At 45.0% G+C, this 16,375-nt stretch overlaps 1 protein-coding gene across 5 annotated transcripts in view; it reads right to left on the bottom strand.

Annotated features, from left to right (window-relative positions):
• nfixb (nuclear factor I/Xb) overlaps positions 1–16,166 on the bottom strand; it is a 118,543-nt gene extending 102,377 nt beyond the window's left edge. For 4 of the 5 annotated variants that reach the window (XM_034539266.1, XM_034539270.1, XM_034539268.1 and 1 more), the window contains exon 1: positions 1,866–2,066. In XM_034539266.1, coding sequence (XP_034395157.1) covers positions 1,866–1,892 — 27 coding nt within the window. In that variant the 5' untranslated portion in view covers positions 1,893–2,066. Of the gene's footprint in view, positions 1–1,865; positions 2,067–6,607; positions 6,692–16,042 lie in introns of those variants that run through there. The other variant, XM_034539264.1, reaches the window with a different exon arrangement.
• Positions 16,167–16,375: the final 209 nt, after the last annotated feature.

Genomic DNA, 16,375 nt, shown 5'->3' with positions numbered 1-16,375 from the left:
AGTCGGTCGGAGGATGTACGAGGCGTATAGGGAGGAGTGTTGGGGGGGGGGGGGGGGTCTCTTTTTAATGAAAACTGCTGTAAAAATCAGGGTTGAATTACACATGAAACAGGCCCTGGCAGTCCGCTGTCGGACCAAGCCAACGAGGGATAAACAAGTCAGCTTTATAAGACTCTCAGCAGCTGTGTAACCCGGCCAGGTCGCTGCCACCGGTTGGCTTCATCAAGGACACCTTCTAAATAAACTGTGTGTGTGTGTGTGTGTGTGTGTGTGTGTCTGCAAAAAAAACCACAAAGAAGTGGAATATTTAAAACTAGAGATAAAAAAAATAGTATTCATAGGGCTAATGCCATAACAAATATAGATTGTGGGATTTCTGGAATGTGCTGAAAAGCTGCACCGATGCATGCAAGAAAAGAGTTCTGCAAGCAGAGCTGCATTTTTCACTCTGCGCCGCTCTCCTTTTCCTCTGCAAACGTAGTCTTTTCTAGGCTATTAAAATTAATGGAGGGTTTTGAATGTATGATCGAAGCAGGGGGGGAATTAAATGAATTAAAGTATGATTATTCAGCCGGGTCAAAAGGTCACATTTGTTGCAGATGCCTCACACCTGAAGAAGATCATTTCAAACCACTACTTCATAATGATTACTTATGCTTCACTTATCATTTACTCCACAACAACAGCAGCAAAGTAACAAAATACCATGTTAAATGTAGGAAAAATATTAAAAATAAAAATAAGAAGAACTTGGAAAAGGGTGAGGTTTGACCTGGAACACGATCTAGAGGAAACACTTTTACATCAAAAATGAGTCGCATGGAGATTTTCAAGTGTGTCTGAATTTAAGTGCATCAGGAAAAGCAACTCCTACACTCAAGTCATGGGGGGTGTGTGTGTGTGTGTGTGTGTGTGGGGGGGGGGTGGGGGGGGGGGGGGAGATACTACAAAGAGACAAGAGCCTGAACTTTAAGTCCAAGTTCTCCTGTTAAACTCTAAGTGAACACGTGTTGCGTTCAAGTGCAGTCAACTTGCAATAATAGTCAACCACAGCAGCGCAGCAAAGATCCAGATTAAATACAAATCACTTAAAAAGAACTATCTCGAAAGAGCGTCTGCGCTGCTCTTCACAGTTTATAATCACACGCGCGCGCGCACGCACGCGCACACACCATCAGATCCAAAGTGTGGCCTCTCTCCACATGCTTCTGCAGCCCCTAAAGGCGGCGGTGTGCGCCCTGCTCTCCTGCTACCCCCTCTCACCGCCCACATCCAACAAGAAAAAGAGCACACTTAAAAAAAAAAAAAAAATCTTCGCAGTAATATTAAACTCCGTTTCACATTCTTCTCTGTCCCCGCGCGCCCGCGCCCCCCCCCCCCCCCCCCCCCTCCTCCACCTCCTTCGTCTCCTTTTTTTCTTTTCTTTTAAAAAAAAATATGAAATACATTTCGGGAGAAGCGCCATTTTACTCTCTCTCTCACACACACACACATACACACTAATAATTAAAAAGAAACTCAAAACCCATGTGCGAAGGTAAAGAAACGCACAAGAAAGTTCCCTCCACGGCGCAGCGGAGCGGAAACGCGCCGCGGAGGCGAAGGGGACGAGCGGCGCGGCTCCAACTGTTTTCTTTTGTAGTTTCGGGAGTTCCGGAGCGAGAAAAGAGCCGCTCCGATACACCGAGGAGACACGGGGGAAATACCGGCTAGAAGCAGCGCGGTACAGAAGGAGAAGGAGAAAGAGAAGAAGAAGAAAGAAGAGAAAAGAACCCCCCGGCCCCGGTCACCCCCCCCCCCTCCCTCCCGCACCCCCCATCTCCACGTACACGCGACCCCCGTTGAAAGAAGAGAAGATCGTTTACCTGTGTCAAGCAGTACGGGGAGTACATGGCGGTGTTCTAGAGGAGCGTGTTAGAGCTCGGCGCGGTGCTGCATCGCTATCGCAATCCGTCCCGGTTCTCTCACTCCATGCTGCTGCAGCGTACACTAACCCCGCCTAGAAAGTGAAAGCTTGCACAAACTTTCAGGGAAAAAACTTTCTCTCCCTCCCCTCTCTCCTCTTGCACGAGTCTCTTTTTTTTTCCTTTTTTCTTTTTCTTCTTCGTCTTTTCTTTTTTTAATCGCTCTCCCGCTTTCTAAACTAAATTCTTACTTAAAAAAACAAAACAAATAAAGGCGATTTTTTTGTGGTTGTTTTCTCTTCTAATTCTGTTTCTATTCACCAGCACTCGTTTTTTTTCCCTTTATGTATAAAGAATTTCTTTTTGACTTTTCACATAATGGTGAATCTTATTTCGAGTAGAATCTGCCCGGACACCACTTTCACCGTGCGCGTTGGGTTCCCGTGTTGCGTTTACTGACCCCGTCTACAGGTTATGTTGCGGAGAATGGGGGAAATAGTGACCGGATGGGGCAGACGAGTCGCGTTGATGTATTTGGAGCGGCGTCGTTGTTACATTTCTGGACTCGGAGGGGAACACGTAAACGCATCATAGCAGAATAGAGCAGAGAGTTGAAACTGATGGAATATACAGTGTGTTTTTATATATATATATATATATATACATATCAGGATGTGAGCAGCTGTCACGTGGACATATCTTTATTAATAACATAGTATAATGGATAAGCTGCAGGAATAACATTTCAGTTCAAGAGGATTTCATCAAGAGGTCTCGTGCATTTATTTTAGAGCTAAAGTGTGCACTGGATTGCACACGTAAAAAATGTTTGCGGGACTTCCAATCGACGCATTAACTCACAACAATTATATACAGAACCATTTGTTGACCCAGTCTGAAACCCGAAGCTGCATGTTTTTTATTTATTTATTTGTTCCGAGTGAGTGAACAGAGTACCTCAAGCCGCTGCATGCACTCCCCGTGCAGCAGAACACTCTCCAGACCGACAGACAGACAACCAGGACCTCAGGGCAACACCAGAATACCAAGATTGGGGCGTTCGAGGAACCCCGGCCCTGAGTAGTTGAGTAGTGAGGGCAGTCTGGGTGGGAAGGAAGTCATTGTGAAGACCCGGAGCTGAGATTTCTTTCTCTCTTTTTTTTAGGGGAGGCTGACAGTGGAGTCCTGCAGATTTACGAGGCCTCGCTGCTTGCGCACGTCCACCGCAAGACTCCCAACAAAAAAGGGATCCGCGGGGCCACATGGCTGCACGCGGCCCGCGGACAGGGCGAGTCGGGGACGGGTGGAGAAAAAGTGCTGCGGTCGCGAGAGAGTACATGTGCTGGTATTCACACTTCATGTGTTATACGGTGTGTATAACACACAAAGTATGAATACCAGCAGTCCTCCGTGTGAACACGACACACCGACGAGTCCGAAGCGGACACGCCCTACAACTAACACGCGCGCGCGCACACACACACCTGTTTGGTTTCTCTTCACGCAGGTGTATTGACTTCCTGCGAAGCCTTTGATCTCCGCTCTCTTTTTGCCACGCGGTCATTAAAAAGCATCACGAGGGCAAAAGGTTAAGGCGTGCGGTTAGACCAGATCACCCCCCCCCCCCCCCTCCTTTTATGGAGCCGACTTTCATGCAAAACACTCCTCCGCCGTGGCTGCTTAAATGAGCCGCACATTGCTCGTGGTCTGTGTGAGTAAATCTCTCATTAAGTAACACATGGTAGAGCCATATGCTCCGGTTGGTGGGTCCGCTTCTTCTTCTTTTTCTTCTTCTTCTTTTTTTCTCACACACTTTCGCCTATCTACATATTTTACCACATGCTACCGCGGAGCGCCGCCGCGCCGTAAAAACAACTTTCAACTGGCAACACGGTCACGTTTAAAAAAGAAGAAAAAAAGACACACAAAAAAAAGACTGATTGATGTGTCGTTTATTAATGTGTCGACAACTTCAGGGCGAGCTCCGGGTGTCGCGGAACAGGTTGTTCCGAGGGCCGCGGTAACCGCACATTCGCCTATTTGAAGTGATGTACGCAAACACGCGCCGTGTGATCGCACAGCACCTGTCTGTCTGTCTGAAGGGGGGGGGGGCCTCTGGTGGCCCACAGTTTACGTGCTTAAAGAAGTGGTTCCCAACACATTACAGTTGCTTTGTGTCGGTGCAATGTGGGTGGCTTGTGCGAATGTGAGGGGTGAGGTGTTGGGGGACGCTTAAAATGGTTTGCGGCTAGTTTTGCTCTGCTTCCCTGAAACAGGAAACCAGTACCAATGGAACCATTTCTCCAGTTCATGGGAGGGACAGCTCACAGGCTCCGCCCCTTCTACAACCGCAAAAAAAACACTTCCTGGCTGCACGCTCCCCGATTTCAAACTGGACATACACGTTGGCTTGCTTCGGAACCTTTTTTCGAATATTATTAAAGTAGTTCACCGAAATGTTTTTGGAAACTTTTGAGGCGAGAAAAAAGAAGAAGAAAGCAGCAAAAGCAGAAGCTGAATCGGTCTCTATTTGAGATCGATAACGGCTTAAACGTTTTTTCACGAGTTTTCCAGAGGCAGCAAGTCGTGCTCGTAGACCTTGATTATTTCTTAGCCCAGAGGAGGCCTGGCTTCGCCACTCTCGAAACTCCACAACGAAAGTGAGGGGTCTCAAGGACCAAACAGGGATTTGTTCATCTCTTATGGAGCCTTACTGCGTATCATAACCATAGACTAAGGGTTGTGGACTGCCGTTATGAAGCCCTGAGTTACCATATTACCATATTTGTAATGTGGAGGAGTGACATAGCGAGTCAATGACGGTACAAAACGGTGAATCGTCTTTTCAAAAAGTGCAACCACGAGAGGTCCTCGAGCACACAGCACAACAACAATATTAGGCTGATGGTTCCAGTCGTATGCCAGATCAGCCGTGGACAGACGGACACACATGGACAGACACACACACACACACACACGTGACCGGACCCATGATCTCCCCCCACTCTCCATGAAATAAAAGTGGAAGGGCTCGTTGACCTTCATTTGCATGCACGCCAAAAAAGTGTGGCTGGCGCCCGCCTCTTATCCCTAGAGAGAGCCCGCAGTCTGAATATGTGCGGGGTCGTTAGTCTGAGGACCAAACACGTCGTCAATGCATTCAGTCAGTGATACATAATATATGTAATATACTGATACTTATATACACAAGTTGATTTTCTGTCTGAAACATCGACGAGCTCACCAAACATACATATTTATATCCCGAGGCAGAAACAATGTGATTGGATGGACTTTTTGGACACCCGCCGCCCTCCCAAAACGCGACCCAACACAGAGATCTGCTCGTGTCTCACATCCCCGAGCAAGTCCACGTCTCCTCGTCACATTCTGGAAAACAAAACCACTGCGACGTCTTACACCTCAACAGGGCGTCAAACTCACACCAGTCCACTTTTAACAATATATGTAAATATATATATAATTATATATATCTAGTAGTTTTAGGGATTTCTGTGCAACCTCAGGAACCCTGACATGTAAGCCAAGAGCGCACACACACACACACACACACACAAATAAAGAGGGAAAGAAGGGGCCCGTGATGCACTTCATATGAAACAAACGCCCCCAACAGCGGACCCCCCTGTGAGAAGCTGGAGGTGGACACCCTATGGATGTTCTTGAACCCACTGCCCTCTTGGAATCCTACAGAGCTTCCAACGCCTCCCCCACCCCCCCATCTCCAAAAACGCTCCTCCACCAGCCGCGCTCCTCCATTACAGCCATAATGGTTGGTTTCTGCACCCCGAGACACACGATACACTGTAGCAACCCAGATTCTGTGTGAGACTTGGCGTGAGTCTTAACTCTGGGAGACAAAGACTGCAGCCTAGAAAACCGGCTCCCACCTCATTAACAATCACATTTTCAGTCGTCGTCCCCCCCCCCCCCCCTCTCACTCCTCTCACCCTCCCCTTCCTTTGTTTTTATTACCATTCTATATCACTATGTGAATAGTTATAAATCCGCTGCATGAGCTGGGAGGATTTTTCTTCTCTTTTTCTCCCTTTTCTTCACAAAAAGCCGCACACTTTCTTTAACTTTCGACTCCGACGAGGCTTTTTGCACATTATCGGCATCATTTTTGCTTCCCATGAGGCGAAGGCGCTTCAGTGAAGTTGCAAAGCCCCCCCCCCCTCCCGCCTCCTTTTTTTTCTTCTTCTTAAATGTGCGTGTGGAAATAATGATTGTAATGGTTTGCAGCTGAGTAGAGGGAGCTGTGAATGACATTATGATTGTGGTGCAATTACCAAGAGCATGAAAACAGACTGTCAGTCATAGTAATGAGTAATGACTCAAACCACACATTTAATACAACACATGAAAGAATTAAGAATACTAATGTTAATGCTTATAATAGTAATATATAATAATAACACACATTAATGTAATTAAATATAAGAATATATAATACTAGTAATAACAATAATTATAATAAATGAAATATTTTTTTTGATAAAAGAATACAAATATAATACATTAAAAAAAATATATAATGATATTAATAATAAACAAGTGAAAACAAAACTAAATTTAAATAAAATAATATATAAAGATAATATTAGTTCAAATTAACAACAACAATAATAACAACAATAATAATAATAATAATAATAATAATAATAATAATAGATGCATACCCTGTATGAATCTGATACTACAAAGCATTCAGGCATCCCAGGACCTCTGGAGGGTTCTTCGTTCAACAGAAAGGTTTCGGTGGCCTGAAATGTAACACAACAGTCATTTATTCGTTCATCACACATGTGTGTTTACGCTGATTTTATGTTCAGGGAATTCACAGAACACAGAAAACCTGTCTGCAAAGCGTAAGCAGCTCCTATCAACCTATTTATTAATCCTCCTCAAGTCCAACCCCACCAGTTATGATCTTGAGAAACACGTTGCTTCTTTACATTCCACTCACACACACACACACACACACACACACACAGAGTTGACGGTGTGCGCTGCCTGCCTGCCCCGGAGCCATGTGCTGTGCAGGTCCGAGGCCCCGGGCCCTCCCGGTCACCACCACCAAGCGTTTAGCCGCAGTACCCGCACACAATATACTCTGACACAAAGGCATTTCCTGTCCCTGCTATTTCACCTGCATGGTCACTTTTCTGTTAGCACGCACTGATTCAGCACAAATCATTCACACACACACACACACGCACACACAGACAGAGGCCATACGTCTGCCCGCATGTGCGCACAAACACAAGCGCCTTGGCCAGCGCTGGGAAGTTGCTACGCTGCATTCACTGATAGATGCAGCTGAAGTGTTTATTCCGAAGTGTTTGTTTCCATTCAGCGCAGATCATTTGTATGCCGCGGGACACGCCAGCAGAGACTCGGGCCTCTGAATGAGCATCTTTTGCGGTTTTCTGTCAATTAGAGGCAGCCAGGCCAGACAACACGGACGGGGAGGGAACCACAGACTGAGGATCTGGATCGGGGATGGGAAGCTGTGCCGGGTTGGCTGGCCCGTGGGCACGACTTTTTTTAGTCCAAGCTAATACAAATTGGTTCTCGCCGGCTAAATTTGAATGCCTGTTTTTGCTACGGGTCGACAGAAATAACTCTGGTTCCAGCGATTTCAGGGGAAAGAAGTTGAAATAATCCCATTTTCCATAACTTTACGTTCCCCCGTCTCTCAATGTATCTTCGAGCAGAAACAATTGTGCACCCAAAACAGGAACAAACACCGCTCGTGGCAATTAAACGAAATGTAAAGTTATGCTATTTAAACCGGCATGTGAGGTAAACAAGCTCAAACAGACGCGAGGCGACTTAAGCGTTTACACATGCACACGCACGCAGCGACACGGGATCGCACTCGAAGAATACGCACGCACAGACACGTGCGTAAACACACAGCACTATAATACATCCCAGACTCGGATGGGGGGTGGGTGGGGGTGGGGCTTGGGGGGGACGCTATTCATATCCTTCGGAATGAGAGGTTACAGCTTGAGTCTTTTTTTCTCCCCGCTGTGACACGGGAAGGGCACCTGGGTCTGTGTGTGTGTGTGTGTGTGTGTGTGTGTGTGTGTGTGTGTGTGTGTGTGTGTGATTCTACTCCATCTCTGCAGCAGATTGATTAACATCGTTTTTTTGTTTGGCAAGGGCCACGTGGAGAGAAAAAAAAGAAGGAAAGAAAAGAAAAGAAAGAAAGTTAGAATTCAAGTCATCAAAGTGAGAGAGAAAACACTCCTCATGGCGTTCGGCCTCGCCATTCGACCTCTGGCTTGTCACCATTAATATGTGGGGGAACACCGGAGGGAAACCATTTTGGAAACCATTTGTCCCACTAAATGGCGGCCTTGTGGAGCTCCCAGGGCTTTCTGCTAAGCTCCTAAACTGCCCGGTGCCGCTGAAGGATGTGTTTGACTCGGTTGGTAATCACAGAGCAGCACGGAACGAGGCGCGCTCGGTCGTGGCGGTGGCCTCCGTCTCACGGGTTCGAGTCCTTTGAAGATACAGTATGTGCCGTGCAGATGATGGATAATAAGAATAATAAACAAAAGGACAAAACAATATACATATTTTTTGGTAAATGGGTTCCGTTAATGAATGAAGCGTATCTCTATATCTTTCTATTGTTTGTTTAAGACTGATTGTTTGATGTAGCTCCCTGCAGCACTGCCCCCCTTTCCCTTCAGTCTTTATGGAGCATGGTATCAATTATACATGTGTGTTTATATATATATATATATATATATATATATATATATATATATATATATATATATATATGGAGCATATGCCGAATCCATATGGCCGGCCCCAAGCTAGAATAAGCGCAGATCATTTGATGTCTGGGATGTTGACTCTTTTGGTGGCTGGGACGGAGTGTAATACAACACTGGAGTGGTTGTCAGATTTTATCGGTGGGGAGCGCAGACCGGGTCCCCGTGACTGCAAACACAGCGGAGAGGAGGATGAGGAGATTTCACAACCCGAGCCAGAGAACAGAAGAGGACGTTACTTTTATTTTTTCCTTTGTCTTTTTTTGGGGGGGTCTCAGTCAAAGTCGCAGTTCGAGTCTCCCTCTCACGTGTGTGTGATGTATGAGAGAGATTTGCTCACTGAGTCGGGGTGAATTCGCAGAGGCACTCGGTGAGCGCGAGCGGGGCCGAGGAGATTCAAATCACATGTGTGCGAGTACAAACTAGCCCCATTTGTGAGCTCTGAACTCTTTGTGCAGTCGCACACAGGCTCCATTCCAGCCCGGCCCTGAACACCCTCCGACTCACGGAGGGTAAATTGGGGTTAAGTTACTTCCAATCGAGAAAATGAATGCATCAATTAGAGAAATCTAGGAAATAAACCAGGAATTAGTGTGTACAAATAAGTACATTATACTAAGTGTATATGTGCACACATGGAGAAATATCAACAGAAAATATGTGAAGTATGTATGTTACAATATAAAAACAGCAGTGCAAAAATAAAATAAAATGGGAGCTATGATTAAGTGGTATGAAAAAGTAGTATCAATTAAAAAAAGAATATTAGTTTAAATATACAGTACAAATAAATGCATAATGCACATTTGAATTATTGCACTGAAATAATGTTCTGTTGAGCCAGTATTAAAAAATGATGTGGCTCTAGCCACTGATAGGGTTAAAGAAAAGCAATGGGATCTCAATGTGGGGACTGGTATTAATACCAGGTGTAAAATCTGGATACAAGACACATTATGATGCGAGGTGTCTGTGTAACGTGGAGTGGGTTCAACCCACAGAGAAGTATCCTCTGGCTTTCTTTCTCAGCATTACGGAGCTTTATAGTGTTTTTTTTTTTTATTCTCTTGTTTTTAATTTTCTGGACCAAGAGACGTGTCTGTTTTGGTTCATTCTCACGGCTCGTATCATGTTTCTGACCGTATCAGGCAGCTGTTTACAGCGAAGGAGCTCTAAAAACCCATGTGCACTATTTGCTCCAAATGAATGCTAATGTTGCACCTTAAATGCTGTAAATGAGTTCACCACATCAACTTAAAAAGGTGATAATATGCCGATGTTATGTTCACAGCTTGTTTCCGCTGACTGCAAGTGGCCAAAAACCTACGGTCCCAAATGAGGCGTAGTACAGAAAGTACGAGTACAGCCCTAGGCTCAGCTAGTCGGGCCCTATCTAAAGGTAAACAAACTAACTTGGCAACGTCAGTCACAGGGAGACCTCCCATAAACACAACTAGGCCTTTTAACATTTCTGTGTTAATCAGGCTAGCTGTCCTCGTCTCCAGTCTTTATGCTAAGCTAGGCTAAGATCAATCTTGGAAAAAGAGCAAATAAGGGAATTTCACAAAAAAAAAAACTGTTGTGTTCGTTCTAATGCTGTGTTCCAGAAAACCTAGGACAAAAATATTCTGACCCACTGCTAGAAAAAAGTCCAATGGAACGCCACTCAAAGTAAAACATTATCAGTTCTATTCATACACTGATGAGGTGAACAACCCACAGTGTCTTGCCCAAGTCCCAAATCCATCTAACCCAAACTCAGAGAAAAATTCATGAATGGTAAACCATAAACTAAAAGGCAACGTTAGGTATATTTGTCTGTATTTTTATAAAAAAGAATACATACTACCATAGAGTAAAACTTGTTCTGCGTGTCAAAATATGTCAAAATAAAAATGTATAATGATGTCATGATACCTCATGCGTCATTTTTGTAGGGTGTACTCAAAAACTTCACTTCGTTACGGTCAGCCATGTTTTTTGTTAATGTTTGCCGTTAAAAATTCCAACGGGGGTAAATTGTAACCTCCTACTTTGACCGGAACGCGTAACTGCGTCATCACTGTAGGCTAAGCCCCGCCCCCCGAGCTACCATGGCATCACACTGTAACTAAATAGATGGGCCTACAATATGTTTGAAGGCTTAATCCAGGACGTCAAGCTGGTAGAAATTCAAGCTTCAGATCGCGGTGTGACAGTGAACCACTTTGTCACCTGGCGATCGAGACAGAAGACAATGAAATGGAACAACAGTAGGTCTTTATCCACTGTCGCCATCTTGGATTACGGCCATCGCCATGTTGTTGTTTTTTTGCAACTGATGAAAGGAAGTTATCATATTTAGAATGCGGAGGAGGGATGCCGTATACATCTCTGGTATAGAAACGGTCCTCTTCCAACCTCTCTGGGTAACGAGCATCACTATGACGCAATGATTAACCGCAAATCCACTAAACCTTTCTCAGCATGAAGAAAATCTGAAACCATTGCACGACAGTCTGTGTGGCACAACTGGATATCTGGCCAAAGTTATGATTGGCCAGTCTGTGTTTGAGGGGTGGGACTTAGTGAGGGATAAATTGACCACAAGCATGCGAAGAGGCCCACTGAGCATCCTGTGGAGCAAACATTACCACAATAAGTGGGATCTCTGTCAGGGCACTGGATATATTAGAGCACCTTCACACCATATCTCTCATTATTTTGATCAGACACACACACAAAAACACACACTTGTGTTTCCATGATTATGGATACACAATCCACGAGAGGCAGGCATCCTCACAATCACCGAGCATCCCACCGACCAATCGCAAGGTCGCAAGCTCAACAGTTTTTCCCGGAGCATCAGAGACTTTCATCTTCTCTTCTGCTGCAAAACAGAACTGACACCCCACCCGGTCCCCACCTCCATTCAGAGCCTAATTGTATCCTCATTCTTCACCTGGTAACAAGCTAACAAACCTGTGCAGATGTGGCACGCACATCAAAGAGAGGGAGGGATGGGAGGAGGGGGAACTTGTTTGTAGGAGAGAAAAAAAAAACGTGGGGGGGGATATGAAAGGGAGAAATGTACGTTGTGTGAGTCTGAGCCAGCGCCACCTCAGGGAGAAATGCTGGAAAAATGTGATATTTTACACCTGCATCTCAGGAGGTGAGGAATGAGACAAGGAGAGCTGGGGAGGAGGTAATTAGAGGAGTGTGTGTGTGTGTGTGTGTGTGTGTGTGTGTGTTTATAAAGGATTTTTAGTATGTTTCTGGGGCTTGCCACTGGTTCTTTTTCAGCATTCAATTTGGTACGATGCATTCGATGCCAGATTATTAAAAATGCTAAACCTGGTTACGAATAAAAATAAAAATAAAGTGTTGAAAATTTAAACAAATATGCTAATATTGTTACAGTGATAAATAGCTGGCAAGCTCTGTTCAATGAATAATGCTATTGGCTCTAATTCCTCATTAAGGCCCTAAAGATGAGAGCAAATACGTGTATTGTTGTTGTGTTTTTTTTTCTTTTTCCAAATTAAACTCAGAAGGCAGAAGATACCAACACCTTCCCAAATTAAGTAGATTCAAATTACTCGGTTACACAGCTGGTGTGCAGTCTGGGGTGTCTTGTGAAACCAATTAATGTGAGGGTTAAGTCTTGATAAAGTAATTGAGGGCCGGGTTAGAAATGAGATGGAAGAGTTAGGGGCTGTAATGTGATCAGCGTGAGCTTGATGAGGCGCTGCAACAAAAGAAGAAGAAAAGAAAGAAAGAAAGTGAAAAGAAAATATCCATTTAGAAAAAGTGTTGTTAAGACGAGTTCGAGAAAGCGCACTAACTGATCCGGGATCTGGAGTCACAGAGTCACTTGTTCTTTGAGAACATTCTGAAGCGCCATTAGAAACGGCTGAGATGATCATTGGGTTTTTCTTTTTTTCTTTTACCCTTCTGTACATTTTCAATACTTCAGGCCGCTTTCATCTCCGCTAACAAGCTCATCGGACCACTTTGGATCTCAAGTTACCGCTCGTCTCCTCCAGAGTAAATGCTCCATTTGAAGAAGGGATCACGTTACGCTCCCCGGGACAGTGTGTTATTTCATTTTTTCATTTGCTCAAATATTTATATTTTTTACAGACGTTTCCAGGTGAACTTGAAGAGGGCTGACATGGAATATTGGAAAAATAGCAAACGAGAGGAGTGTTGAGCGGCCTATAAACTTGTGTATATGTTTTTTGTTCGCCTGCACCTTGTAAACCCTTTGTAGCATTTAGTGTGTGAGGGGGGGGGGGGACTATCGGCAGAAATGAAATAGTCAAAATAAGTATGTTGAATCAGTATATAATCAAATGTCATTGTGTTTCGTGAGCTTAGAAAGAGTCCTTCATATCCGCAGAGGAAGCGTTTCCTCTTCACGGAGGCCGCCATGTTGCACGGCCATTTTTCCTCCAGCTGCCCGGAACGGAGAGACCAAACGCTGGCTCTCGTAAAATGTCAGTTATTTTTTCCATCATGGAGAGTACTACTCCGCATGTGACCACAGAGTGGTGCAGCAATGAGTCCTAAAGCCACCAAATGAGTTTGTGTTTTTGCACTTCTGGTTACCTCATCTCGAGGCCAACAAGCTTTTTTTGAACGGGTTTTGGGTTAAGACGCCTGACATAAGGTCTGCGGTTATTTCAAAGCTGAAGAGATTTTTTTATGTTTTCTTCAACGACATAAAATACGTCAGTAAAGACCCCTCTGGGGAATTCTGAAGCTTTTACATACGTGTCTTAAAAAAGGCGGTTGCCAACAAAGTGTCTTAAATGAGACTACGAAACCAGTCCGCCTATAGCTTGGTGTATGACAAAAATCATAAAAACAAAATGTGGAAGTATCCTAAATACTGGCTCGCCACAGAGCTTATTATCTCGGCCTAAAACATGATGCCATGCCGGCAGCATCTCTCCGAAACCAGAGAAAGTCCCAAACTTGGGCCGTGGAGTTTGAAAGGTGAGGGCTCACGATACCCAGTTGCATTGTGGGAACCGTGGGATCCAGCGTTTGAGAAGCTTGGCTCGTCAGAGTGACAGAAAGTCTGGACATCTCGACCTCCGACGCTTCCATTTGGACTGTTCTGGTTTGACGCCTCTAGTTTCTCAGTTAGACTTTTAAAGAGAAACATGCAACCAATTTAATTAAGCCCACGAGCTTTCGATTGTCACTTCTTTTTTGTCTTCCTTTTGACTCCTTTAGTGCAACACGAATGTCAGCGGCTTAAAAACCAACCACACCTGACATACCCATCCTCTGAGCCCCACCCCACCCCACCCCACACACACACCCCTCCCCCACCCCATCTTTAAACTATATGGCAAAGAGCTTACGCGCCACATGAGCAATCGTGGCATGATGGAGCCGTTATTTGTTGGTGTTTTTTACTGAGGAACTGTCAAGGCCAGGGATTCTGTGTACGGCGAGGGATGACATCACGCTGGCAGCGACGGCCAAGAGGGAGATCACACAGGACTGGATCATCATGTGGTGGGCCACACACAGACACACACACACACACACACACAGTGCGGAATACAATTACCCCAACTATTTACACAGCACTCCATGATTACCGTATTTGTTTCTCATGCTCCTACACTGAGCGTGACCAGTGAAAACGTGACCGAGCATATGTCGGGCTCAGTTTCACGACGGTGGGTCAATCTTCCCTTTGTTTGCTTCCCGACGTATTTTGGTGAGAACCGATAACCCGCTGAGCCTCTAGTGACTCGTCCCCGCAGAGAAGATGTGATCCTGACACTGATTGACAGATGCCTCCAGTGCATTCTGACTAAACCAACATGCAACTGAGATATTTGGCACAATTTCACAATATAGCCTTACCCTTTTGGAAAAAGAAGTACAAAAATTAGGTGAGTTGCTGCTATAAGTGGGAGAATAACAAGTGGAGATAATCCCATGTGAGGCCTGTCCTGAATTCTGTATCTGTATTTTTTTTAACTGACAAGCTTCTTGGGCAGCCGCCATGTCAGCGAAGGATGCTCATAAACAAATAATTATTCATACTAATAATCTTCCATATTCATGTGCAAATAAGATCCCCCCTTCCTGGTATCTAAGCAGCTCCAAGGTTGTATGTGGGAGGTTCCCCTAACTATTCCCTGACTTGACTCATATCTTGCCAAAAAAAAAGGGGAAAAAAGAAAAGAGATCTATTCCAGAGGTCAAGGATGTGCGCGCTACATATCATAATTCTGTAGAAAACAGACTTTGTGTTGCTACATTTTGAAGAGCTGCATTCAAATCTGCGTTGTCACAACCTCACAGGGGATGCGTTTGCCAATTTAAACACATATGCTCTTCGGGGCAAATGGGGATAAAAAAAGTAATAATAACCGTTTTTTACTAGCCAATTCAAATTATAAGGAAAGCACAAATCAAATCTCGAATGCTGATGGATGAAAGAACGCTGATCTATGGTGGAAAAGGTTTTCTCTGTGACATCCCCGGATTGACACAAAGAAATCACCTGCCTAATGAAGGAATTGGTTTAAACCGCTGTGCGTAATTACGCACAAATCCAAACGGGCGCATTATTGGATGTTGGCGCAGAGAATAAGTTCCATCCTCCCATGGCCAAGTTTCCAAACTCTGTTTAACTTTGCCTTTTATAGGTGGGATTTGAGCTCGAGGTTGCACGTGCATGTCACCACCTATAACCTGTTTTTGTTTGTTCAATAAACCGTATGGCGCTTCTTGATTAGCTGCTAACACCGTGTGACATGCGATAACGTGTATCATATAATATTTACAGCCTATAAATAGTCCACGAGGCAGGCCCCGCATCACCGACCACCACAGGGGGGGAGACTCATGCCCTCCTTGTGGACAGAGCGGCAGAAGGCGGTGGGTGGGCATCAGGCGGGGAACTGAGGTGGCTGGACTCCAATTTAGCCCAAAACACACATTTTGGCAACATTCTGTGAAACTATAATAACCCAAAAAATAAGTTGCATTATGTTTTCCCAGCAGCAACATTATTTAAAACAAACAGTAACAACGACAACATACAAACTCCAGAAAAAAAAAAATTAAAACAGAATTGCGACAGGAAGGGAAGGACTTGGCACACTCTTTTGGTGACTGTTACGCATTAGCTACACAAGTACACAGTAACACACGTACACACACATACACACACACTAGAATTAGAAGTGGGTAAACTTGAAGAAAAACAAAGTCTGCGTATCATTACATACATGCATCTAAAGCTAAATGAATCTGAAAAGCTGACTACACATGAGCAAATGATTTGGTTGACACAGCACGTACCATTGTGGCGCGGAGGGATTCGTGCCAAGCTCCTCTCAAAGACCCATTTTTCCACTCTCGAAAAGTTCGGCTTCCAAAAAAAAAAGTGTGTGGGAGAGAGAGAGAACTGCTCGGTTTCTTGTTCAGACGGGGGCCTTCTACCGGAAGCAAAAAGAAGCCCTAAAACACGGCCTGGTGCCCGTTTTTTTTTTTGGGGGGGGGGGGGGGGGTTGTGAGGGGGGGGGGGTGGGGGTGGAGGTGGAGGCGCGGGGGGGGGGGGTAATTTGTCAACTCCTCTCAGTCCACCAGGAGGACAGCGCGGTGTAATCCAGGTCGTCCGCACCACCGACTTCT

Source organism: Cyclopterus lumpus, chromosome 8, assembly GCF_009769545.1.
Source record: "Cyclopterus lumpus isolate fCycLum1 chromosome 8, fCycLum1.pri, whole genome shotgun sequence".
In the NCBI taxonomy this organism is placed as follows: domain Eukaryota; kingdom Metazoa; phylum Chordata; class Actinopteri; order Perciformes; family Cyclopteridae; genus Cyclopterus; species Cyclopterus lumpus.
The sequence above is the reverse complement of the archived record's forward strand: the minus strand, read 5'-3'. Positions and strand labels throughout refer to the sequence as shown.